This window comes from Meleagris gallopavo, chromosome 1 (assembly GCF_905368555.1).
Source record: "Meleagris gallopavo chromosome 1, MGAL_WU_HG_1.1, whole genome shotgun sequence".
NCBI lineage: Eukaryota > Metazoa > Chordata > Aves > Galliformes > Phasianidae > Meleagris > Meleagris gallopavo.
Window position 1 is genome coordinate 186660407 of NC_139404.1, and position 27990 is coordinate 186688396.

Consider the following 27990-nt stretch of genomic DNA (forward strand, 5'->3'; position numbering starts at 1 on the left):
CTTTTAAACTGCAAAGAAGCCTTTCTGAAGAAGGGCTTCAGTGTGAATGAAGCCAAAGCTGGAAAATGAGGGGACTGCCCCAGCCATTTATTAATGTCAAATATGCTGTCTCATGAATCAGGGCAGTTTGTCTGGTTTGGAAGCCTTACAGAAAGCCCAGTGCACCTGGCTTGTTGAGCTCAGCACCATGCTTTAGCCTGCTCCAAGAGGATAGCTGCATTCTGTGTTTTGAATAGTTTGTCCCGCAAACAATTTTTTTTTTTTTAAAGGCTTTTATTGAGGAGCCATCAGCAAACAGATCATGCAGAATTTGAACAATACACAGAATGGGGGGGAGGGAGGAACCCACACAAGGCACAGCCCCAATTATTTGTCACTTCGTAAGATCTACCCAGCACAAGTGTCACACTTGCTCTTCAAGAGAATGGCTTTGAAAGCATCCTGATTTGAAAAAAGCTAAGTGTGTGTGGGAGATACACACATATACACACACACAAAACACACCCAGAGTTTTCTTTGGCAACCATCATCACAGTGGCATTTCAGGAATAGGACAGATAGCAAAGGAAGAAATAAAAACACTGGTGCAGACTGCATTCTCAGCCAGTTATGAGCAAGAGTCTGGGTCCAGCCCTGACCATTCAGTGTAGAACAGAATGGAAAAGCCATTTTAGGCAGCTATGTTAATAAATTTCCAGAAAACTAGTTTTAAAAATAAGGATTTATTTCTTTCCCAGCATCAGTTCCAAAGGGTAGGGGCTGTTTAGTTTCCTTACAAACTTCACAGCCTGTTTCTGCCCATGCCTTCCCTCCCTCTCCAGTTGCAGTAAGATGTAATTTCTGTTCCCTCATTCTCTGTGCCCTTATCATGACAATTTACACCAGCTGAGGGCTGAGATGTCCAAAATTCAATCCCACTGAACACAGGGGGAGTTTGGCATCAACGTGAACAGCACTGCTCTTTAATCCATTGTATATACCAGCAGTAAGGACAGTCATCCAGCGTAGCAAGGAAGGCATCAAGCCTAAAACAGAAACTCTACCCTAAGGTACAGCATTGGAGAAAAGCCAAAGGAGAAAGCAACACAGAGCAGGCAGCTCAATCCACTCACTTTGACTGAAGGTTATCTGTGTGCTGCCTACTTCTCTCCTGGGCATAAGCAACAGTGAGCGCTGCAACACAGATAAGGAAGCAGGAGGGGAACACTGAGAGCATGCACAACGAGGCCTGGCCCTGATCCCAGCAAAGCCAGCAGAGGTATAACGGCCACAGTTGTTACAGTACCACTTCAGTGCTGGTGCTTGGCCTTTGCAATCCACTGCTTCATGTAGTGGACTTCCAAAGCCCGAGCCTCTTGCACAGATTTGGGATCACAAGGGTTGCGGCTACGTAGGTCCAGGTGATGAGCTCCATCTGGGATCACAATTGCCACGAGGGAGTCTGTGATGTTCTGGGTCACTCCACCTGCAGACCATGGATCCAGGCCGCCATTGCTGTAAGGAATTAATGCTTCATTAGGGCACCGCAGCGAGGCTGCACTTCATATCAACATATCCACATGGACTTTCAACCAGTTGGCAGATGTATGACAGAAACAGACTTCATGCCTGCCTCCATGCCCACCTCACAACAGAGGTGCCTTCTCAACAGTTATACAGCTATCAGTAGCTTAGACGAGGCTAGAGGGTCATCATAAACTATTTGCTGGTTCCTACAATAACATGTAGTGCCACAGAGATGGCAGCAGATTCATCTCAGAGGCTTTGCCATGAAAGGTTCATGTCCCCCTGAACCTGCCTCCAACAGCTCTTCCTCTGTGACAGGAAGAATTTAATATAATTTCCTCCTCCTCTCCAAGTCAATGAAAGCATTTCCTTGAGCTGCAAATCTGATTCCAAATAATGGTCCATAGATCAAGCCAATGGTGGAAATGAAGTAAGTTTTGCGTCTTTTATTCCTAGCTTTGGATTTCAGAGGTTGTAGGGATTACTGGGTTATTTTCCTTTACTGCATTGTTCTTCCCATAAGTGGTCCATTTCAATGCATAAAGAAAGCAATTTCTATATGCTTATGAAACTATCTGACTTTAGATTGGTTCCTCAGTTAACACACTGGATCCACCCACAAAAAGAAACATTAGAAGTTGGCTTCTGTATTTCAGTGAAAGTTTCTAGAAATATCTAAGAAATGAGAACACGTTGGGACAGAGATGCACGCTAGAAAAAGAAAAAAAAAAAACACATGGCAACACCAGAAATCACAGACAATAACAAGTGAAAAAGTGTAGAAATAACAGTAAAAAAAAATGTGATGGAATCTATGATTTCATTTGTTTCTCCACTGGAGAGGAAAAAAAAGAAAAAGAAATATCTTCAATCTCCACAGCTCTTGATTTTCAGTGTTTTTAAATATGATTGCAAGTGAAAGAAATGTTTTACACCTGGAAGAGAAAAAGCACACAAAGCTGCCCAATAAGCAAAAAGCATTTGATTTAAAAGGTCATCTGAATCAGCAGAGCACCTTGGCAACAGGGGGATGAGTTGCTGAGAGACTCAAGATGTACATGGACTTGGATCTTTTGCTTCCAGTCACATGGAAACTAAGCATGCCACAAGGAAACAACAATCCCTGGCTTTTCTGGGAGCTGCTGGCTGCATCCTCTGCAGCTCCTGCCAAACGACAGCAGCAGAAGCACTGACGCAGTTTGAGAAGTGAGAGCTCCCCAGGAGAGGGGAGACAGAGGGCTCACCATTAAGTCATCTCAAGGCTCACAGTCTTAAAGAAGAAGGTAACTGAGTCCAACAGAAATGGATTATTCCTATGCTAAAGCTAAGCATGCACATGAATAATCATTGCCCAGCTCACAGAACAGAAGTTTGCAGGTGCAAGCAGAAGTAGAAAAAAAAAAAGTCAGCAATTCCCTTCCTGCAGTGGTCAGGCAAGTAGGGCTTCAAAGCAAGCAATCTCAATGTACAGTATCAGCACTAGTCCTGATTTTAATTCACCATACTTCCCTGACAGCATAAATAGGGTCCTGCCTATCCCACAAGAAGTTTCCTTCCCTACCACATCTTCAGAGCCTCTTCAGTCCTTGAGCTATACCCAGAACAAGAGCGACTTTTGCATAATCTCAGAATAACTGTTTGTGCATGCTTTTCTAATATGTACATCCTCACAGTTGCCCTGTCTGTTTTCTGAACTTCTCACCTTCCTCTTCAGCCTGGCATTGTTTTGCCTTTAATTCTTTTATTCCTTTTTTTTTTTTTTCCCCTTCCAGTGATGCCTTCTTCTGCAGATAGCTCCAGTATTTCTCAAGATAGAACCTTCACTGTCAGCCTCCCCTTCCCATACAGACCTGGACAGATGGGTACCTCAGCTCAGAAGCTGAAACACCCAGATATGATCCACCCAGCTTAATTAGGTAATTCTTAGAAGGTGCCTGAGTGCTACAATATAACGTGGATCTGCAGAGTGATGTGCTGCTTATAGGGGGAGTACACCAGCCAAATCCCAGCATGGCTGGGTGAATCCACCCCGTGGTGGTTCTGTTCAGATGCAGCATTCTTCCCTTCCTGGGCAAAACTGTTGTAGTTCCTCAACACTAATGCAGTGCTTCTAAACCCACAGGGAGCCACATCTCCCAGCAGACACAGGGATATTTTCTGTAAAGTGCTCCAGTGCTTGAGAATAAAGAGCTCTTATATAAAATGTACAGTGTTGACAACGTGTTTGTTTGCAGAGAGGCAACCCAGCTTGACACACAAAGCTTTGTGTGCACAGCACTACTTCACTCGTTTGGTTGCTTTCAAGCTTTTCTCATTTCAATCTCCTTCAGTAGGCATAAATTCTGAAACACTTGTTTAGATTTGTTTGCTCATTTATCATTTACAAAGCCAGTTTCTACTCTACAGATCTTGTAGAGTGAAACACTGGAAATCAGCAACATAACAAGAATTAAGTTAGAGCAATTTTTTTTTTTTTTTTAATTTAAAGTAAAAGCTTTCCAAAAAGGGTGAAATTTCTCACTCTGGAGCACGTATCCTGCTGGGACAGAAACAGCAAGAGACAAATGAAAGGAAATCAACAGGCTTTTGGAGCCAAACAGACTGAATTTAACAGCTGAACTCCCAGTTTAAGACAACTTTTACTTTAAAATAGACAACTGTTTACCAAGTCCAAGACATTAATTCCAACTTTTAAGCGTTGGGTTTTCTTTATTCCCTGAAAAGATTTACAAAATGTTAACCAGGAGATGCCTGCTGTTGGCAGTGAGTACAGAATCATAGCTCCTGAGGGCACAGGTTTCAGCTGGGTTTATTAAATGTCTCTCTACCACGTAAGACCCTAATGAACAGCCAAGTGTTAAGCTGTCCACAACTAGAATCCCTTCACAGCAGAAGTACAGTTAGAGGAACCTTCCCTTTATTGAAAGCTGAGCAGGGTTTAACCTTAGGAATAAGAAAAGACTGAATAGCAAGAAGCATGCACAATTTGTACTATACTGAAACATTTTTACATTTTCTTCACGTACTAAGTTGTGTTAGACACTTCTGTTATGTTACTTGTATGCCTTACCACAACAGGAACAGCTTTTTGCTTTCAGACCTTGCATGATTTTGTTGAAACTTGCTTGTGTACCATTAAAAGACAGCAGCAACTAGAAGTGAAAGCTCCCTAATATGCTTTTTTTTTTTTTTTTTTGGAAATCAAAATTAAAGAGGAATGTCACACTAGCAGTCCACAAGCCCACCACCAAGAGTAACAATTCTAGTGATCAAGATCCTATGTTACAGCTAGAACTTGTTTAGACTTTCCTTTTATGTGGAAGAGACAGTACTCTGGCTTCTTAAAAGCTAAACAGATTTACCAGCATGAGAAACCTGGACTTTGGCCACTAGATAAGAAGGAATCCAGAGGGGAAGAAATCTACATTTGACAGAATCCAATTTATTCAGCTGGAATACTGCAGACAGATCACTACCAGACTAAACTGATAGAAGACAACCCAAACAAGGCTCACCTGAAGATGATGTTGCTGTGTGAACTGATGTTTTTCCCTCCATACATAGAAAGAATCCAAGAGGGGCGAGGTCTCACTCCCCACAGCTTGAAACATTCATCTGAAAGTGCCTCAAAGTCCCATTTCTGAGGCTCAAACATGTCATGGACACCATCTGTGCACATGGGCATCACCATCTCAGTGCAGACCTGAGAGCAGAGCAACAAGATGTTAATGAGAGACTGCCCAGGAGCTATTTGTGCAGTATATAAATAAAGAGGCTCACACAGAATTTACAGATTACCATCAAGCTCTCACAATACACGTGTCAAGTAAAAGCTTCATCTTTCATGCAAAAAGATTTCCTGACCTTAGGAAGAAGTTATAGCCTGGAAGCCAATGTAACTCCCCAATGTGACACTTAATCTAACTCCAACTCCATTCCTGTTTACCTGTCTTTAGAAGTTTATAGGGTTTGTGATAAAAAATGTGCATAGGAAAGTGTTCAAGTTCTAAGCCAGACAGAAAAAGTGATATAGCTTGGGCTTTTTTGTTTTTAGATGTTCTCCAAATATGAATGACATTGCCAAACATTGATGACACTGTCTGTGAAACATTGCTGTAATCCCTTTTATTTTCCCCGTTTTTGAAGAATGAGGTTCTTTTAAAGCAATGTACAAACAAGCAGGGTCTTTACTGGTGCTTACACAACCTCCTCAATTTATATCTGGTCCAATATCTTAACAGTAAGATGAATTCCCATCTCCTCTAGCACCCCAAAAAACTTACCAAGTTGCAATTTTAAGAGGACAGAACACACACCTGATAGTACCAACCCAACTGGCCCAGATTCTTTGTTGCAGTCTCAGACATGTCAAAGCAGGAGGCTTCTCCTGTATAATTGTAATAGATGTTTATTGCCTGGAAAACATTCTGCAGCAACAATTTGTCAGAGAGACTGGGGTCCTTTAAGAACTTGCAAACTTCCTGCAATGAAGAGAAGAGATAGGAGTCTAAATCTGCAAGAAATACGCAATATCTGATGAGATATCATTTTCTTTTCAAAGTACATTCAAAATACTATTAGAATATTTTTATGTTATTATATACCCTGAAATGTTTGTGCAGTCTATGCTATTACAAAGAACCTGAAACTTTACAATTCCTGATTAAAAAAATTCTTGGCTCTTGATGCAACCTGTGGCAGTCAGTCAAACCAAGAGAGAAGGAGAGTGGAACCAAGTGGAAAAGACTTCAAAAGCCCAGGCTTTAATCACTCCTCCAAGGGATCAGTTCTCAATTACCTGTATAGGCCAAGCTGGTAGAGGCTCTAAGAAGTCAGCTTTATAGGGATAGTCCACCATAGCCAAGTCTATCCATGTTTCACTCAGCCAACTTTTCAACATAAGAGCGTCCTGAAGATTTTTCAATGGGCTGCACAAATGAAATGTCCTGGAAAGCCACTGTAAACCTGCATCTTTAATAGAAAAAGAAAAAAATTACAGTTAAAATGTTTGTGTCGTTATCACATAGGTCAGTTGTGCTGCTACTAAATATTTCACTTAGTGTAGCTGACCTGGTGAAATTATCCCACATACAAGCATGTGGGATAGAAGAGCAGATGAAGACTTATTCAAAATTGCTAAATCGATGGAAAATGCAACCTCAATACTACAGCTTATGGATCTGCCACAGTTCAGGCAGCATTGCCTAAGAAGCAGAGATTGACAGGTTATTTGGCTTTTTTTTTTTTTTTTTTGATAGGAAGCAATTATCTACCAACAAATGAAAAACTTCAATCCAGCAAGCTCAAAATACAATGTATGAAATGGATCTCAATTCTTCTTGTCTTTGCTTTCTTTATTCTATCTGGTCTAGAATTTCTCCAGTTCAGCTTTCCTGATGTGAATTGGCTAATTCATCCTACCAGGTTTTAATTTATTCATTTTTAAGAGAAAAGACTGTCAGCTCATCCGATCTTGGATGTTTGGCTCTGGATTCCAAATCCTGTCATGTGTGAATAAAGCACATGCTTCAACAAAACAAACATTTACAAAAACAATGCTGAACACATCCAAGAATATAGCTTAAAAAAAGAAAAAACTGACTACCAGCACCTGTACATCTCCAGGTTAAAGGCACGATGCAAATACACTAATATTAAGTCGTAACATAATCCTAAACATAACAGCCATTTGAAGGCTAGTGGTAAAGTCTTACCTGTTGAGGAAAGGTGGTTAATGGCATTCCAGGAATTCCGGATGCTTTCTGAGCAGCCAGTTCCACTCTTCTTGAAATCATTAGTCACTATGGTAAAGTAAGCACCACAAGGAACCAAATCACCAAACTGCCAGATTGGGGCAGAGGCTGCCAGTGCTCTGCAAATGAATACAAAACCAAGACTGCTTGGAGAAATGCATGTATTCTGAATCCCTGCCATGTGATTACCTGCCCTCTGGGCAATACTTCTGCCACAACCACTATTTAAGCAGCATTTATAATTCAACTCAGACACTCACCCCTAGATGAACTAACCCATACTGCTGCAAAATTCCTCTATATCTATAGCAAAGGCTATTGAAAAGTACAAGTCTTGGAAGCTAGTGCAAAGACATCAGTAAATATATCAAGTGGAAATTCTGACAAATAGTGAAGTAAGCTAAGTGTCATCTAGCAACTAATTCTCTCATTAAGCATTTGCAAACTCAACTGAAGACAGCCTTTGCTCAGAATTACTCCCTAGCAGGCAATAGGAACAGAATTACTATTCTTGTATCCTTACAGAGGAAACAAGGCACTGAAGAGATCGAAAACCTGACTCAAGCCACCAGGAGGTATAAAGTCAATGTTCCAAGTTACTTCTTTTTTAAGTTAAAAAAAAAAAAAAAAAAAAAAAAAAAAAAATCCCCCAATAAGACATCCCTGAAAGTGTAGGTTATCCAGTACCCACTGACCTACAATAATTTTTGAGGCAGACAATACCTTTTCCTAAATTCTAAGTGATTTAGTTTGTCCTCCCAACAGTGAAGCCAGCTTGAATTACAGTAATTCTCCCAGTACTGCAACAGTTATAGCATAGAGGTAACAAATGTCCTGCTCAAACAGAGCAGAGTAGTAAACTCACCCAACTACCACGTGGGGGTATTTCATCCGAAACCAGGCTGCCAGCATTCCCCCATAAGAGCCTCCAATGGCTATGACAGGACTGTGACGGGCTCCTGCAATCGTCTCCTTTAAATACTCAATTAGTACTGCAAAGTCTGCCAGAGCTTGTTCTGAGGTCAGGTAATTCAGATGCTTGGAATCCTGAGACAAAGAACACAGGAGCATTTTATACAGCAATATCTGGCAGCAGTCTCTTTTCCCCAGACTACTTCTCTGGGTGAAACACTGGCTGGATGGTCGGGCCCAAAGAGTCGTGGTCAGTGGAGTTAAATCCAGTTGGCAGCTGGTCGCAAGTGGTCCCCAGGGCTCAGTGCTGGGGCTGCTTCTATTTAACATCTTTATTTATGATCTTGACGAGGGGATTGAGTGCACCCTCAGTAAGTTTGCAGACAACACCAAGTTGGGATGGAGCGTTGACCTGCCAGAGGGGAGAAGGGCACTACAGAGGAATCTGGATAGACTGGATTGATGAACCAAGGTTAACTGTATGAGTTTCAATAGGGCCAAGTGCCGGGTCCTGCATTTTGGTCACAACCACCCCAGGCAACCTACAGACTTGGGGAGGAGGGGCTGGAAAGCTGCCTGATGGAAAGGGACCTTGGTGTTCTGATGGACAGTCGGCTGAACATGTGCCAGCAGTGTGCCCAGGTGGCCAAGAAGGGCAATGGCATCCTGGCTTGTATCAGGAAAGGTGTGGTGAGCAAGACTAGGAAAGTCATCTTGCCCCTGTACTTGGCATTGGTGAGGCCTCACCTCAAGTACTGTGTTCAGTTTTGGGCACCTCAGTACAGAAAGGACATTGAGGTACTGGAGCAGGTCCAAAGAAGGGCAACAAGGCTTTTGAAGGGCTTAGAGAATATGCTCTACAAGAAGAGATTGAAGGAATTGGGACTGTTTAGTCTAGGGAAAAGGAGGCTGAGGGAAGACCTTATTGCTCTCTTCTAATATCTGAAAATTGCTTACAACGAGAGCAGGGTTGGTCTCTTCTCACTGGTGACAGACAAGGGGAAATGGCCTCAAGTTGTGCCAGAGTAAGTTTAGGTTGGATATCAGGAAAAACTTCTTTACAGAAAGGGTTGTGAAGCACTGGAATAGGCTGCCCAGGGAGGTGGTTGAGTCACCATACCTGGATGAGTTTAAAAACCATTTGGATGTGGTGCTCAGGGACATGATTTAGCAGAGGGTTGTTAGAGTTAGGGTAGTACGGTTAGGTTGTGGTAGGACTCCATGATCTTTAAGGTTTTTTCCAAATTGAGCGATTCTATGATTCTATAGAAACAAATAAGAGGCATTACATTCTGAACAACCCATGTAAAACTACTGAGTGGCCTCAAACATTCTATGATTCTACGATTCTATGCACATTGAGTTATAAAATTGTGACTGACAAGCTAAGTTTTTGCAGGTGTCCTTTGAGGTGCTATAAAATCTTAGATTTTATTAAAATGTGTAATCAGTAGTTACAAAAAAAGGATAGTTGTTTATTTCTAGCATATCTTACTCAGGCAAGAAGTTGCTGCACCAACAAGAATTACAGTAAGCAGATTTTTGTTTTTATAGAACACATCCAAAGAGAAAGCAAAGACAACACTTACACTGAAAGATTCATTTCCAAAGGGCAAGGATTCTCCATAATATCTATGTTCAGCAAATACTAACATGGCATTAAGTTCTTCAGCCACATCCCACATAAAACCCTGGTTGGAGAAGAAAAAAAAAAAAAAGACATTGAAAGTGATTGACTTGCTTAAAGTGACACCTTGCTTAAAAGTCTCTACTTCCAGTCTATTGCACCTTGAATTTCCTTTTTGATGAGGAAGATATCACTATCAAAATACAACCAGAAAGATAGACTGCAATTTGGTTTTAAAGTAACACTGAAGTAGCAAAATACAGAGGGTAGACAACTGCCCAGATAAATATAAATGCACACTGCTTAATGTTTTGCAGCATCTTTGTTTTGTAAGCGTGCTCAGGCAATCCTGCCACAGCTCCTACACAGCACGACACTAATTCCCAAGAAACCAAAAAGCAAAACAGCACGTGTGTTTGAATTAGGACTACAGTACAGAAAAAGAATTCCTTGGCAATGAGCAGTAATATAGATAATTGAAACACACTTATTGGCAAGTGATAAGTAATCACAAGTTGTTATTACTTGGTGACAGCAACATTTTACTATCCACCGGTTATGCAAAGGGACAGACAGATCACCAGCTGTCAGAACAAAGTGCATAGCAGTCCTTGGTTACTTCAGGCCTGCACATGCCAACTCCTGTTGCACCAGTGGATTTTACAGTGAAGTAGCAGAAAAATGCCTACACTCCCTTCTGTGTAAAAGGAAAGTGGTAGAATCACTGTCCCTGGAGGTGTGCAAGAAACGTTCAGACATTGTACTGAGGGATATGGCTTAGTGGGGAAACACAGGTGATAGGTGGACATTTGGACTGGATGATCTCAGAGGACTTTCCCAATTTTAGTGATTCTATTATTTGCATGTCAGGGAAGTAATAACTTCCAAAGATTTTGTAAGGGAACAAGCATCTGTTCTTAATTCCTAGGCACCTTCATTTCACTTGATATTTTTCTTAGTTTTCTTAGATGTAAATAAAATAAAGCAAAACACCTCCTTTTACTCAGAAGTATTCTAAGCAGTGGGATTGATGCAGTTTGGTCCACACTCTTTCATCCTTAGCTTCAGGAACCACAGAGCATTTCCTCAAATTTTCTTCACAACCCAAGAAAGTTAAGGCAAGTGCTTCCCTTTGATTTCTGTGGACTTCAAACAGGACCTCAAATCCCCTAAAATCTTTCCTATATTTTTTTCAGCTTACTTTTTCTCCTGAAACTCTTAGAACCACAACTGTAAGTTCTCTTTAAATGATGCTGATGCCATCTTACTTGTTCTTTTTTTTTCAGTAGGTCACTGCTGGAAAGAAGGACTGTAATTTAAAAAAATCAGGGATCTAATTTGTACATACTGTGTTGTTGCAGAACCACGTGATGTCTCCTTCATTGCCTGTATAAAACAGTATTGGCCCATTGTCTTTCTGCCAGTGCTGATCTGCTATCAGATATCTCTGCTGGAACGTAAGATTTTCATCAAACCCAAAGTGATCAATCTGTCAAAACAGTGGATAACAACAATTTCAGAAAGAGAAAATTGATCATGAATCCACAGCACAAGTGCTGACAGTCACTTTGCAGAAGAAAAATAAAGAAAAGAAAGTTTCACTAGGATAAAAGACACTCATTTATATTCTCAGATTCCTAATGTATCAACGTTCTTCTGCCTTGCAAGGAAGCCAACAAAAGTTAAAGGTCTACGCAGTCAAGGAGAAACTTATCTTCAGATATAAAAGCCACATGCTCTTTTAATAGTATCATACCTAACCAGTAAAGTCTAATTTCAGTTTTATTAAGTGAAAATTGGTCATTGCCTGACAGTGCATAAAGTCTCAGAAAAATTCCTGATTTACCTTGTTATTTAAGACTTCCTTCACTCACTCTTTTGGCAAAACAACATATTCTATTCTAATTCTGCTTGAATTTTGATAACTTACCTTAGAATATGTTAACTGTTAGCAGGTCAGTTTTTCAGCCTTCACTCATATTGCTTTGTATGCACTATTCCCCTTCACCAAACATTCATAAAATTGCTTTTATAGTTAGTTCCTGCACGGACAGGATCTTATTCTGGAAGAAAGATACCCACCTAAGCTTTTAATAAACAGGAGAGCTATGCTGTCTAATTTGCATATATTCCCAAATCAACACCACTTTTGGTCATCAGCTGAAGATGATCTCTACTTTCCCAAATTTGACTTCCATCAGCAGAACGCATCATTTCTTCCCTTTCCTATTGCTGCTTGTGGTAGCAGTCTGACATCTGCTGGCTTAAGCACCTCTGCTCTGCTCAGCCATCTGCCTTTGTATCAACAACTGTCAAACCTCAGATGCTCCCAGAACCACATCTCATTTGGAGAACACCCTCAAGTTCAACCTCCTTATGTGTATAAGTACATGGCAATGTTATCATGCACACCCTTAAAGTTTATTCACTGAATTCCAGTACTAACAACATATGCTGAGCTTATTTTACACCAACTCACCTGCTCTTTTTTTTGTTTGCACAGTTACTGTTAAATTTAAGTTCACTTTAAGTTCACAGCCATAATCAAGAGTGATTTGTAGATCAGACAAACAAGATCAGTAAGCAAAAATCTTTGATCCTAAGACCCTGGAGCAATTAAAGAGAGATTAAATAAGGCTGATCTAACAAATTAACAAAGTTTAATGAACTCCAAATACAAGTACTACAAATACAACTAGACGTGAGGAAGAAATTCTTTATTGTGAGGATGGTGAGACACTGGAACAGGTTGCCCAGTGAGGTTGTGGATGCTCCTTCCCTGGAAACATTCATGGCCAGGCTGGATGGGGCTGTGAGCATGCTTGTCTAGATGGAGGGTCCCTGTCTATGGCAGGGGGTTGGAACTACATGATCTTAAAGGTCCCTTCCAACCCAAACCATTCTACAATTCTAGACAGTTAAAAACCACATCAGAAAAATAGGCTTGATGTACTATCTGCCTTTTATGGGATCATCTCAAACTGAACGTCTCGCCTTAAAGCTTGATTCTCCATCCTTTCTGCCTGAAGCCAGAGTACAAACTATGATGCTACACAAAACATATTCAGTTCTCCTGACCTGCAAGATTATGAATAAAAATCTTCAGTGGAGGCAGCCTAGTGGAAAAAAAAAAAAAAAAAAAACAGACAAGCACACGAGAAAAAACAGCAGATGGAGCTGTTGTGTAGCTACAGCACACCACTGCATTGCTCAGGGCTGCCTGCTCTCATTCAGCCAGTGAGTTTCTTTCCCCATCCTGTATCAAATACAAACATGTCAAACTCTGTGCAAAGAGTACGTGACACACAGGCTAAACACCTAAACTAAGTCAGATTGTATTAGAAAGTTGAACCAGAAAATTTCTTTTCCACTCCTATGCAAAATGAGTAAGCCATTCAAGCTCAGATAGAATAGAACATACAAGGAAAAGTGTAGTCAGCTGTTTTGTTTTCTTTTTCCCCGCAGTACAATACCCTAACTGGTTAATAACAGTGGTTAAGGTATACTACCACATGAGGGTTACTTTTAATTTCTGTGACAGCAAAAAGCTGTGCAATTGTCCTTGCTCCAGAAATCACGAGGCTCTTCAACTGTAGCCTTCTTTTTAATTTTGGATTAATGGATCTCTTTGCTGTTCTGTTGCATCACTATCTTTGACACAGAACCAGATTCTGATAAAAGGATTCAAGTAGAGAAAGGAGGAGTACTGGAAGCAAGAAGTCAAAAATAAATTTAAGGCAAGCTTCTGTCACCTGCAGTATGCAGGAGAATACTTTGGAGAGCAACAACTCTGAGGTAAAGAAAGCAAGAAGAGAATTTCATTTCCACATAGGAATGTCTTCAGGAATCTAGTTTAAGTTAAAAAAAAAAAAAAAAAAAAAAAAAAAAAAAAAAAAAAAAAAAAGAAATCATCCTATTTCTTCCCAAAAGAAGAATTTCTTTGACCTGAAAGACTTGCAAAACATTTGGGGAAGATATATGTATAAACACACCACACTGTGAAATGGCTGCAACCTGGAGCCAGCTGCCTCCTGAGTACAGTCTGGCCACAGCTGCTGAGAACTGCACTCACTGAGGCTCATTAAAAACACAGGCAGGCTCACAGGCACGTGGGCCATTCTGTCCCAGAAGGCTTGAGCCAGCAGCTTTGATCTTTCAGCTCAAAAAACTTCCTCCAGCACATCTCATCTGCTCAGGATGAAGAGCCGTCTCCGGCTTGTTCCACCTCTCTGCCATCTGCTTGAAGGATGTGGCACAGTTCTCTGACCTTACCTTGGATGTGCACATGTCCTGTGCTTATGTGGACCACTCAAAGAGGACTTCTAAATAGTTTTTTTTTTGTTGTTTTATTTTAAATGGACTTCCCAAAACAAGACACCCTGCTACACAGATTTCCTCCAGGGAAGAAGAAAAAAGGCACAACAGATGTTCATCAGTTATTGCACAGATGTTTGCTTAATATACTCAAAGCCTGTGGTACTGAGTGAAGTGTAACAGCAAAACAGGACACGTGGGCTAAAACCCACTTCCTTCTCAGCAACACCTTAAGGTCATTAATAACTACAGAGAGGGGAGAGCAAAATCAGTGTGACTCGAGTTGGAAGGGAACACAATCAACATCCAGTTCCAACCCCCTGCTGTGGGCTGGGTGCCCCCACCAGCTCAGTCTGCCCAGAGCCCATCCAACCTGACCTTGAGCACCTCCAGGGATGGAGCACCCACAGCTTCTCAGGTAACCTGTGCCAGGGCCTCACTGCCCCCTGAGTAAATTTCTTCCTGACACGTAACATAAATCTCCCCTCTTTCATTTTAAAGCCATTCCCCCTTGTCTTATTGCTGTCAGACCATGTAGAAGTGTGGCCAGCAGATTGAGGGAGGTCATCCTTCCTCTCTACTCTGCCCTGGCGAGGCCACATTTAGAATAGTGTGTCCAGTTCATGGCTCTCCAGTTCAAAAAAAGACAAGGGTCTCCTAGGAGGAGTCCATCAGAGGGCCTGGATCATCTCTCATATGAGTGAAGGCTGAGTAATCTGGGTCTGTTCAGCCTGGGGAAAAGAAGACTCAGGGGAGATCTGACTAATGTCTAAAGGGAGGTGGGAGGCAAATGGATGAGGCCAGGTTCTTGTTGGTAGTGTGTAGTGACAAGACAAGGAGCAATGACCTAGAACTTGAACATAGGAAGATTCACACATACATGCAAACTTCTTTACAGTAAAGGTGACAGAGCACCCAGACTGGTGTGGAGTCTCCTTCTCTGGAGATATTCAAGACCCATCTGGATGCCTACCTGTATGACCCATTATAGGGAACTGCTTTGGCAGGGGAGTAGCATTTGATCTCCTGAGGTCCCTTCCAATCTCTGCAATTCTCTCATTCCCCCAACTTTTGCTTATAAGCTCCCTTCAAGTAGTAGAAGGCCATGACAAGGTCTCCCTGAAGCCTTCTCTTCTCTAGACTTAACAACCTCAGTTTCACCAACCTCCCATCATAAGAGAGGTGCTCCAGCCCTCCAATCATCTTTGTGGCTCTAAAAAGGCTGAGGCTTTTCCAGAAAGAGATCATAATTCATAGAGTAGCTACGTATCCAACATAGTATGTAGTATCAAACAAAATGTATTTAATGTCACCAGAGGTGGAAAATCTATACCTGATGGTTTTATACTTTTGAAACTCTGGCAAGTGCTCAAGCAAAGCCTTCCTGACATGCCTCATTTCAATTTTCTATGTGATAGCATTATTTCTCCAAATTTAGATGTCTCACCTGAAGCTGAGTCAGTTGTTTTACTGGTGAAAAGCCAGAGGATTAAGGATTAAGTGGTGATGGAGTTGTTTTGAGTGCTCATCCTGTCTGAATTATTTCCTGAGGACAGGAAGATGCAGGATAGGCTGAGGATATCCTCCTGTGTGAACAGCAGGCATCAGCCTCCCTGGGATTTCACCATCGCGTTGCTACGCCAAGCTTTACTCCCAGCAGGCTGGGGGACTCCTGGCCCTACTAGCTTTGTTTCCTCTTTGCTTCCTCCATCTAAATTGGAAGTTCAAGAAGACAGAGACTGCCCTGCCATGTTTGTACAGTTGTATTTAAGGAGGCCCAAAGTTTTGTTGGAAGTGCAGTGATGTGCATTTAAATATTCCAGCTTCTAAAAACCACTGCAATAGAGTACCACTAGAAATACATACACTATCTACCTCTTTAAGGAGACATGGAAACAGATATAAAAACTAAATAAAATATTAACATATTTGTCTTCAACACCATTCTTATTGCTTTACTTCCTCTTATTGTACATGTTTGTGTAATACAACCCTTGAGTTTCATCTCAGTCATGAGATTCATGATCTCAGGTTGCCCCAAGAGACTTAAGAAAAATAAAAAGACAAGATTAGCTTTGCTTTAATTTTTCCATTTTAAAAGTGTAGAACGAGATGTTCTACAAAGTACTCACCAATTGAAATCTGCATTCTTTGCTCACTAGGCTGCTGTTTGTGTAAGGGACACCTGAGACTGAAGATCAGCACCAGTCTTGACATACTTGATCAACTGATGCTCTCTGGAAGAGCACAGTGATGCAAACTGCATTCTCTTGCATCAAGCTACACTGACCCACTAACTTCAAAATCCTACAAATAAATCAAATTGGAATTCAGTGACAATCTTGATGTCACTACAATCTTTCATGTTCCCTATAATTCAGAGGTTTTATAGCAGTTTAGGTTTTTGTCATTAGATCTAATTTTACCTGTTACATGTAATAAAGCACATGGATGTAATACACAAACTTTTTGTCTATAGATTCCAACTTATTTTATTTAGAAAAACAGCAATTTTCCTTTACTCAGCGAGGCCAGATTTGAGTTGGGAGGTTCAAAATCCTTGTAATGGAAGGATCTCCCCAATTGTGACTTTGTCCTTGTGAACACACACTGCCCTTTGACTCCAATCATGTTTTGTGTAATTTGCTGAAGGTCTTTTTGCCCTGCAGGAACCATGTCATCTGCTCTAGGGAGGCTGAAACTGCTTAAGGAAGTCTGGTTTTGGCACTCATTTATCACTGTGGTAATTAAAAAGCAGTGATGAGGAAAGCCTCAGACAGGAATTCTACCCCTGCCCAGTGACACACAGTTTGGACAAAGCACTTAGATGAAAAAGACCAAGAAACACTTAAACAGCTACAGGATATGCTGTAGGAAAGCACCAGGCTGCTCAGGTCAGCCCTCGTTAGAAATAAACAGTTTCCAAACATGGTATGGATGAAAAGTTATTTTTATTTCAGGAATCAAAGCAACTATTAGGATCACAAACAAACCAATTCCTACTTCCATAAACTGTTAGCAGCATCCTACCACAGCTGATACCTCAGGTCCTCCTGACCTGAAAGAACTTCACAAACCATTCAGGCTTCAACTGAATGCTGCAGAACCTTCCAGCAATCACAGGATGTTATCCAGCTGGCAGGACAACCCAAGAGGTTTCACACCCTCACCATATTTTTGGTCCCAGACTCCAGGATGGGGAAGCTGCAGCAGAAGTGAGGCAATGTGTGGGCAAGGCAGCTGATGAAAACCACTGCAATCAGCTTTCCTGCCCACTCTCCTTAACCCTGCTCTCAGCTCAAAGCAGCAGAGAACTTGTGTTGCTGAGAGTTCATCAGCTACACAAATTTAGAACAAATAGGCAATCCACTCATCAGAAGCATCATCGATGCTTCTAGTCAAGGCATTATTATCCTGCCCAAATTCTTCAACAGGACAGGGTATGGAGTAAGGAGTACAGATGAACAGGTCTGTGCTCTATCACCCAAAACATAAAGCTGACATGCACCGAAATGCACAGTGCCAGCAGAATCACTCTTGTGAAAGGTCTCTCAGATCCATCACACACAGAGACCTCCTGTAACTTTTTCCATCCACCTTCCAGACCAAATTACAAATCTCTTACATCATTAACATTAGGAGGAAAAATAAAATGTACATATCCTTTTGAGATGTCACAGATTAATCAGTATAAAACTTATGTTCCAGTTCTGCTCAGTTGATCTCTAGCCCTCTCCAAAAAGCTGCTAAAAACCTGCCACTTTCTTAGAGGTTCAACTCAAGCTGCATCAGTCTTATTTCCCATATTTTCAAAGCCATAAGGAAACAGCTATTACTCTCCCAGCTGCAGCTCAATCACTACTGTTTTCTTGTCTACAGCAAATCCCACACTACTCAGGGGATCCATGGAAAAATTCAACTGAGGTGCACGTAAGCAGGAAAACTACCGTTATCCATCCAGCTCCTCTAATCAGACAAAGTACTGAAAAAAACCGGAGCTGCTGCCGTTCGCTGAATTAAAAGGCTCTGAATAGCTCCATCTGAGACCAACCAAGTGCTAGGGACTTTACAATTGCTACTGTGGATCATTTCTTTAATAACTACCAATTCTGTTGAGCATCTATGAGCAAGGGGAGGAAGAAACATTTTGGAAAACAAAGCATGAAGACTGAAGCTTGTCATAGAGCACTTCTGCAATAGCAACAGTATCAGACAGCAATTGCTCCTCTGAAAAGCTTGCAACACATTGAAGCACTGCAGAGCAACTGGATATGTGGGTCCCAGACACTGGGAGATGGAAAGACGAGGAGATCAGCTCAGATTTGGGGAATTAACACCTTCTGGTCTCTGCAGGTGAAAAGGCATTCTACCAATTGCTTTACTTTAAAAAGAGAACATCCAGGTCTGCTGTCCCAACTTCTGTTCCAGAAGTTCTTCAGTGGCTGAGAGGCACACTCACACACGGATACACAATGGGTCTTGATATCGGTGCAGTTATCTCCTAGAATCAAGCTGGAACAAGTTTTTCTTCTCGTGACAAAGCCATTATTTTCCTTTCTAAATAGAGACTCTTAGATTTTAATTCATAGAGTTATAGAATGGCCTGGGTTGAAAAGGATGACAACGATCATCCGGTTCCAACCCCCTGCTATGTGCAGGTCGCCAACCACCAGACCAGGCTGCCCAGAGCCACATCCAGCCTGGCCTTGAATGCCTCCAGGGATGGGGCATCCACAGCCTCCTTGGGCAACCTGTTCCAGTGTGTCACCACCCTCTGTGTGAAAAACTTTCTCCTAGTATCTAAGCTAAACCTCCTCGTCTCTGTTTAAAACCATTCCCCCTTGTCCTATCACTATCCACCCTCATAAACAGCCGCTCCCCCTCCTTTTTATACACTCTCTTCAAATATTGGAAGGCCTCAATGAGGTCTCCTGGAGCCTTCTCTTTTCCAAGCCAAACAATCCCAGTTCCCTCAACCTCTCTTCATAGGAGAATTCAAGAACACTTCTCTATTTACATTTTTCCCCCCCTCTTCCTACTTTAAACCAGGCAAGAGCATGGTTACAAACTGCCCTGTTTGGCACAGACAGAACCACTCCTCAGACATCTGCAAAAAACTAACTGCCATTAATTTGTAGGACAGGAGCCACTGCTTAGGAGCTACAGTAACTCCACATTTCACCCCTGGTGTGACTTGAAGGACTGAAAACTCTACATTTGTAGGTGGCCAGGCATTTGTCATTAATTTTCAGATCAGCCTGTCGTTTTTAACAGCTTTGTGGAAGAACTCATTTTCAGGAAGTCAGGCAGCAAGGAAAAACAAGCTGCTGGTTTGAGGCATAAATCAGAAGTTGTACTAGTGCTAGTTTTGCTTTCACCCACTTCCTTTAGTTCAGTCTGGCCTCAGTCCAAGTCCTAAGGAAGGCAGGGGGCTGAATACCCATCACTTTCTGTTCCTGTTGTCTTAAAGGGAAATTGCTGCATGGAAACTCCCGGCTACAACTACCTCTTCTGCAGACTTGGTCCCTTTGTGCATGCTTTTAGAAAGTTGTCAGGTCCTCCTCTTGCTTCATAATGCAAGATTTACTCCCCTTGGAAGCAGAATAAGTTTACCAGAGATGAAAGGAGATGCACCAAGTGTGTCCTTATCAACAAGGAGAGCAGAAGCTACAGCAGGAATCACACAGCAGCTCCCTGCACACTTGCATCCCACACATCCAGGCCTTTCAATGAACAGTCCTTGTCCAGAGATTCTTCCTAGGCCTTCCTCCACAAACACCTTCCCAGAAGGGCTGAACCAAGCCCAGAGGTCAGAGGCACTGACTAATTAAAGAAAATTAACCCCCTATCACAGAGCCAGGAGGACAGTGTCTACTAACCGTGCTGAAAAGTAACACTTCCCACTCTTCCATCCATGTTTAATTCTGACTTCCTGTGCCTAAGGGACAAAGTAACCTTTCGGAAAACATACAGAAGATCACTGAGTTCAGTTGGGTTTTCCTATTGATTTCCTTCTAAGTTTAGCTGCTTTAGATACAAAGCCTACATATTCCAGAACTTATGGAATAAAAAAAACATAGGTGTTTCTTCAGATATTGAAGACTTAAAGAAACAAACCAGTGCAACAGCTCAGGCGATTGGCATGGTAAGGTAACACAACAAGGAAACTTCAACCACATTAGCAGGATTGCTCTCTGCTAAGACCTCGTGCATACCTGGTTTATGAACTGCTTGCTACTTCAGCCATGTGTAGTTTTCTTTATTCTTTAGTCCCTTAGACCTTCTTTATTAAAAGAAGGAGTGATGGAAATCTTTCAGAGACCCACTACAGCTTTTTAATGGTTAAAGCTTGAGATAAAGATGCTTATTTTCAGAGAGAGGAGCAAGCAATGCTTTTTGTAGCCCTTCGTATGAACTGCTCACTTGACTGAAGAGACTGCAAGTTGTGAGGAAATTAAGTGTTTCCTGCCTAATTTGAGCAGATTATGTCTGCATTGTGACCCCCAGATAAGTAGTGCATAAAAATAAAAATTCACTGACAAGCTCTAACAAGTACTTCCCTGTTTTCCTGTGCATTGAATGACTGCTATTGTTTCTGCTTATAGGCCTGCTTTATAGCTTACAGCTCCTGTTTCTAATCACACTATGAAATCACAGAGTAAGAGCTGCCAAGTACTCCTGTACTGCTTGATGAGTAAAACATACACGCCAAGTAAAGCACCTCAAAATACAATCATCAGCATCACTGTTCTGCACGCTGACACAGCCCCTTGGTACCAATTAAAATTATGTTAAAAAATCACTTGTTTTTTCCTTTACCAGAAGTTAAAGGTGCTATTGTATTGTGTTGCCAGACTTGCCTTTTTTTTTTTTAAAACCATTCCCGATGTTTGTTACTATTCTGAGACACCAACCTGAGTCACAAAAGGCTGCCAAATAACTGCTAGTCAGAATTAAGCGTTGATTTCAATCTGCTTCAATATCTTAAGAAAAGTTGTGCTTCACAGTCAAGAGCAGAACAACTCCAGGATTCACCAGCTTCTGAATTGGCATTTCCCATAAAAAATAGAATCATAGAATCACAAAGTTGTAAAGGACCTACAAGATCATCCAACTGTCCTCCCATTACCATTGCTACCACAAGCCTCTAAATCATATCTCATAGCTCCTCATCCAGATGCCTCTTGAACACTGCCAGGGACAGCGACTCCACCACCTCCCTGGGCAGCCATTCCTGTGCCTGACCACTCCGAGAGAAAAAGTTCTTATGTCTAACCTAAACCTCCTCTGGTACAACTTTCCTTATTTCCCCATTTCTTCAGGTCCTGTTTGTTGCCTGGGAGAAGAGGCCAAACCCCTCCTCATCACAGTCTCCCTTCAGGAAGTTGTAGAGTGCAATGAGGTCTTCTCTGAACAGGCTGCCCAAGGAGGCTGTGGATGCCCCATCCCTGGCATTCAAGGCCAGGCTGGATGTGGCTCTGGGCAGCCTGGTCTGCTGGTTGGAGACCCTGCACATAGCAGGGGGTTGAAACCTTTTTATTTTTCAACCAAGGCCATTCTATGATTCTATACTTTTATTTTCCATTCTTCAAAGCTTCAGCATGTAACACAGGATAGACATTAAAGAAATCTGGTGTAGCCAGAAGAGATCAAATCGCATTACTTCTGAAGCTTGAAGAGCTTCCTTTTACATATACACAATGTGAGCACAGACTTTAACATGCACTTACTAAGCTATGAAATCTAGAAGTGATTCAATGCAACCAAAACCAATCTTCTGGAAATGGCCACAAAACAGATGTGTCTTAGCTTGAAATAATCTGACAGGAGGAACAGATGCAGAAGCTTGCTGAACAGCAGTTTATTTGTACATGCTACGTTGGTTCTTCAGCCAATTCATAGCTGCTTACAGAATAAGTCATGTGCACACAAAGTGGGATTGTGGAGAAAGGCTCATCACCACATTAAGTCTTGCACAGTCATCAATTAGTAAATTGATGGAAGAGGCATCACATACACTCAGAACTCTCAATTCTTGGTGAAGTCAGAAGGGGAACAGCAGAACTGCTGCCTTGAACTTCTGGAGAGCAGGCTTTGAACTATTTAGGAGCCTGGTAGGGAGGGTCCCTTGGGGACCCCTTTATGGGGTCAAGGAAGACCGAATGCTCCTCAAGGAAGTCTTGTCCCCCTGTGCTGCAAGATGAGCCAGAGGGGAAGAAGGCAGGTATGAATGAACACAGAACCTTTCCTGAGGCTCCAGGAAAAACAAAACAAAACAAAAAAAGCCTACCTCCTGTGGAAGAAGATGGAAGCAACTCAGGAAGACAACAAAGAAGTACAAAGGATATGCAGGGAGAAGATTAGAAAGGCAAAAGTCCAGCTTGAACTCTATTTGGCCACTGGGGTAAAAGACAACACTACTTTATTACAAATATTAACACTAAGAAGAGGGCCAAGGAGAATCTCCCTGAATGCAGCAGGGAACGTAGCCACTGAGGATAAGGAAAAGGCTGAGGTTTTAAATGCCTCTTCACATCTATCTCTTAAAGTCAGATCAATTACCTTCAGGGTACTCTACTCCTGACCTGAAAGTCTTGGATGGGGTGCAGAATAAACCCCCCAAAATTCAGATGGGAACAGTTAGAGACACCTACTACTCCACCTGGGCTGTCACAAGTCCATGGGCCTGTTGGAATCCACCTAAGGGTGCCAAGGGAGCTGATGGAGATAATTGCCAAGCCACTTTGCACTGTCTATCAACATTCCAGAGCAACTGGAGAGGTTCCAGAGGATTGGAGGCTCGCATCTACAAGAAGGGATGCAAGGAGGATCTGGGGAACTACAGGTGACCTCAGTGCCAAAGGAGGTTACAAAGCACATCACCTTGAGTGAGATCACACCATGTGCAGGACAACCAGGAGAACATGGCCCATCAGCAAGGGTTCACAAAAGGCAGGTCCTACTTAGCCAGCCTGATCTTCTGTGATTGAATGACGGAAAGGATCTTGGCATAGCCCAGCTAGATTTCAGCAAAGCCTTTGACACTGTCGCCCACACTATTCTGGTGGAGAAGCTGGCAGCCTGTGGCTCTTTGCTGGGTAAAGAACAGGATGGAAGGCTGGGTGGCGAGTGGAATTAAAGCCAGCTGGCCAACAGTCCTGAGTGATGTTCTTCAGGAGCCAGTATGGGGCCTGTCCTGTTTAGTATCTCCACTGAGAACTTGGATGAGGGCATTGAGTGCACCCTCAGTAAGTTTGCAGATGACACCAAGCTGGGAGGAAGTACCAATCTGCGTGGCGGTAGGAAGGCAATACAGAGGGATCTGGACAAGCCGGATAGCTGGGCTGAAGTTCAACAAGACCAAGTGCCAGGTCCTGCTCTTTGGCCGCAACAACCCCAGGCAATGCTACAGTTTGGGGCAGAGTGGCTGTAAGACTGTGTGGAAGAAATGGAGCTGGGGGTGATGGTCAACATTCACCTGAACACGAGTCAGTAGCACGCTAAGGTGGCCAAGAAGGAGCACCTTGTATCAGAAAGTGTTGCCAGCAGGAGCAGGGAGGTGATCATCTCTCTGTACTCACTCTGGAGAGGCTGCACCTTGAGTGCTGTGTTCAGTTCTGGGTGCCTCACTACAAGACATAGAGGCCCTGGAGTGTGTCCAGAAAAGGGCAATGCAGATGTGAGGGGCCTGGAGCACAAATCTTACAAGGATCAGGTGAGAGAACTGTGATTATTTAGTCTGGAGAAGAGGAGGCCTAGGGGAGTCCCTGTCACTCTCTACAACTGCCTTAAGGGAGGCTGTGGAAAGATGAGGGTCAGCCTCCTGCATAACCAGGAAATACTGGTGATAGGTGGATGGTTGGACTGGATGATCTTGGATGTCTTTTCCAACCTCTGTGATTCTATGATTCACTCTTTTCAAAAAGGCCAGCTTATCACAGAGAAGCCTTTAAGATTCACTAAATTCAAGTTGTTGTCCACTCAGTACCATCAAAAGTTTTCAGGCTTCAATTTTTATAATGTTGGTAGGTGCATTGAAAACAGGAATTCGGAAGTGCAAGAAAAGTCTCCCCAAAGGTTAGAAAAGCTGCCTGACTCCAAACCCTCCCCATCATGAGATTATCTCTACTTGGAGGAGACAGCTCTCAAACGCTTCAGTGTCTTTCCAGTGGCTCCTCATTGTGGTCACTGCCACAGCTGCCTACAAAAAGGCTATTCAGATTGGCCTTCTACTCACAGCTCCATGCACTTTACATATTTATGTTCATTTAAGAGAGGATTGATTTAATACACCAATACAGTTCGTGAGCAAAATATTAAAGCATAAGTAAGGCTAGTCTTACCAATAGAAGCCACACTAGCCTAACAGAACTAAAGTAAAGGAGATCAGCTTCCCCAGTACAGATAAGGCTGTTGACTAAAGATGAGGATGATGGCAGTTCCTCATCCAATGGCTGCGTATCTATTTGTGGCAGCATGAGGGATCTTTCTATCTGGGTAATGTCACTCATGCATTGGAGTAGTAGAGGCCTTAAAGGCATCAGCTACATACTAAGGGAAAAGTGTCCCCCCCAAGCCAAAATAATTAAGATCATTAGAGACACGGTCCAGGGCACATACAGGCTAAGATCCCAGTCACACTGACAGACACTGCTTGACTTATTTCTGAGTTCTAGACTTTAACCCTGCTATCAAGGGTGCCAGACACTTGGCATGGCAAACAGGAGGAAGTTCAATGCAAGTTAACTATGAATCCATTACTTCCCCATGTTTAAGAAAGCAGACAAATACCAGGCTTAATTCAGGCATCAGCATATGCTGTCACTAAACCTTCAGGCAATGCCAAAGGTCTCTATGCCAAAAAGTTCCACTCAGACTGTGATTCTATATTAAAGTTTTCAGCTTCTGAAACTCTATTCTCTAGAGTGCAACACTAATGAATGATTTACAGTGCTCAATGGGTGACTTTTTAAGCAACAAGATTCAAGCAAGCCACTATCTATACTTCACAAAGTTGTCCTGTGTGGAAGTACTAAATATTTAAATAGCATTCACAAAGTGTTTTTTTAAATACAAATGTGTAAGAAATGTTTCTTTTGTTACAGCATATTTTGCTGTACTGTCAAATTGTTTTTATAATGCACAAGTATAAGTACTTCCAACTGATAATAAACTCATCAACAGGAAAAACAAGAACAAACTTCAGCTACAAAAGCAGCAGCAGCATGGAACAGGGGCGGATGATTCAAGTCCTGAGCAACTTCACTGTAAACAATTAAACATCAACAAGAGGCAGCAAAGTATCATCACCCCTAGTTAATATCATAAACATAGTTACCATAATCATAGTGTTTATATTCCATTACAGAGCCATAATGCAATTATGGATTTCCAGACAGCAGCCTTCTGCTGTTCCCTGTTCTATATGTAGCATAGCTCCTGCATGTTGTGCTACCAATTAAAAAACAAACAAACAAACAGTTTTATATCCCACCCTGCAATTAAGTAGGAACCCTCTTTTGCATAGCAGGTACTCACAGACAGTATGATTCTGTTTGCAGTAAGAAAAAGAAACTTGAAAAAGACTGAAGGAAGTAAGATCTGCCAACATCTTTAAAACAAAGCCTCTGGGATTCTTCCTTCCCTTCTCTCAACATTTATCTACCCCTAAATCCATAGAACTCAAGCACACAGCAGCTCTATCATTTTGCTGTCAGCTACATGGCACCCAACAATAACCAAGTGACACCACAACTGAATAGGGGTGAGGACAGAAGTGCAGCAGCATGGTGACAAGAAGCAGTTCAGATCATTGCACAGAATGGTTATCATCAATATTAGGGCAGCAATAGGTAACAACCAGCATGCTACAGTTATGTGTCATGCTTTAAGTTACAACACTACTACTGGATTGATATCCTGGCCAATACAGACCGCAGGCTGCAGAAGGTATCTGTGGTATCCTATGGGGCAATGAGTTTAAGAAGTATTAAAAGAGGAACCCAAATCACTACCTGAACATCTAAAAAGCATCCAGTAAAGAAGTTCTCAACAGAAATACCACAGGTTATGCAGATAGACCCCTGGAAGAAGGCTATGCATACACCAGAAACAGACTACAGACAAATGAAATCCCAGTGCAAGTTTCCCCACTAATACACTGCCACTAACATGGCTTCCTGCCCACCTCTCAATGCTAACAACAAAGACCTAGTCACTACAGTTATTTCATTTTTATGTTCTTCTTACCTGTTTTCTCTGAAAGCACAGAATAGCTCGGAAGGGACTTCCAAGACCATCTAGTTCCAACCCTCCAGCAGCAGGTAGGGTTGCCATCCACTAAATCAAGCACCAGCTCAGGCTGCCCAGGGCCCCATCCAGCCTGGCCTAGAGCATCCCTGTTATGGGGCATCCACAGCTCCTCTGGGCAGCCTGTGCCTGACCAAACTCTTGGTTAAAGAAAAAAAAAAATCCCCTGACATCTAATCTAAACAACTCTCTTCTAGTTTAAAACTGATTCCCCTTGCCCTACCACTATTCACCCATGTAAAGAGTTGTTCAGCCTTCTATTTATAAGCTCCTCTCAAGTACTGTAAGGCCACAATGAGGTCTCTCCTAAGCCTTCACATCTCCAGGCTGAAGAAACCTCCATTATGAAGTCACCTCCTATAAATTTAATAAGAGATGTTTTATTCATCTAACTCTGTGCTTTGAACACCCACAGCTCCCCTGCTTAGTCCAGGGCATGAGATTCAAAGAGAGGCTACAATCTTGCCCCCAGACAAAGCCAGACACTACTACAAGGCATCCTTTCCTCTCATCATGCATCCCAGTTAATAAGAACCATTACCCACCATACAAGATGAGGCAGAAGATCAAGATGCAGACATTCCCTGACACGTCAGAAGGAGCTGCTTTGGGGAAGGAATAAAAACAAACTGGCTTCAAGTGGAAGCACACTAACAGTTGTAGGGCCCCAGGTTGGATAGGGCTCTGGGCAGCCTGATCCAGCAGGTGGCAACACAGCCCTCAGCAGAGGATTAGGACAAGATGGCCTTTAAGGTCCCTTGCCTCCTAAGTCACCTTATGGTCATGGATTCCTCTGTATTGGACACGTGCTACAGATTTTGCCAACAAACTGAGAACCGTCTGACAGCAAAACAAAACTCAGAGCAACAACAGAAGTCTCTTCCATATTTACAACGAATAAAAGTCACTCATTAAATACGGAAGCGTTATCAGGGTACAGATGACCACTCAGGACGTACTACGGAGCTTTGGACACGGGTACAAAGATGCCCACAGTAGCAATCCCCCAGGCACAGCCTGTCCCGTCAGGATTCCCCTCAGCGGGCTCTGCCCACAGTCCGGCTCTCCTTACGACCCGCAGCCCGGCGGGCTCCTACCTGCTGCGTGAGGTACCGCGTGACGTACGGGCCGGACAGCGGCGCGATCCCCCGGCGGCGGCGAGGAGCAAGGAGCGCGCCGAGTGACCCGAGAGAAAAGAGGAGCAGGAGGAGCCGCAGACACAGCATCTGTACCATCGCCAGGCTGAACAGGAGCTAACCACCGGCCCGCGGCTTTATAGACGGCCCACCCCTCGCCCGCCCCCCGGCCGGCAGCTGAGGGGAGGCGCCTCCCCTGAGCCCCGCACGGGGCACTCTGAGCGGCGGCCCCGAAGGGGAGGGGTTATGCTCTCGCACGTGGTGGGCGGGCACTAAACGAGTCGAGCTTCCGATGGGTTACCGGTTGCAGTTAATTCGCGCGCTCTCTCGTGGTTGGTTGGCTGAGGCGGCAGGTGTGACATGAGAAGTTTGGGCACGGTGAGAAGATAGCGATTGGCTGCTTGGCGCACGTGATCCGCCCTCCGATCTGCAT

The 27990-nt window shown here is 42.8% G+C and overlaps 1 protein-coding gene across 1 annotated transcript; it reads right to left on the minus strand.

Moving 5' to 3' along the window:
* Window positions 1–252: 252 nt before the first annotated feature.
* Window positions 253–27808, minus strand: PRCP (prolylcarboxypeptidase). The gene is made up of 9 exons (XM_003203536.5): window positions 27519–27808; window positions 11147–11287; window positions 9761–9862; window positions 8125–8306; window positions 7221–7378; window positions 6305–6477; window positions 5823–5987; window positions 5022–5209; window positions 253–1494 (listed from the first exon to the last, which is right to left on the minus strand). The coding sequence occupies exons 1-9, from the start codon at window positions 27654–27656 to the stop codon at window positions 1290–1292; spliced, it is 1452 nt and encodes a 483-aa protein (XP_003203584.1). The 5' UTR covers window positions 27657–27808; the 3' UTR covers window positions 253–1289.
* Between the last annotated feature and the right edge of the window lie 182 nt (window positions 27809–27990).

What these genes read in the sequence shown, in the direction of transcription:
- PRCP (XM_003203536.5), bottom strand. Translation starts at nt 27,656, where the DNA reads ATGGTACAGATGCTGTGTCTGCGGCTCCTCCTGCTCCTCTTTTCTCTC. An exon ending in TTGGAAATGAATCTTTCAGT is followed by an intron (nt 8,307 to 9,760) that starts GTAAGTGTTGTC and finishes TCTTTGTCTCAG; the next exon opens with GATTCCAAGCATCTGAATTA. An exon ending in TACCAGCTTGGCCTATACAG is followed by an intron (nt 5,988 to 6,304) that starts GTAATTGAGAAC and finishes TCTTCATTGCAG; the next exon opens with GAAGTTTGCAAGTTCTTAAA.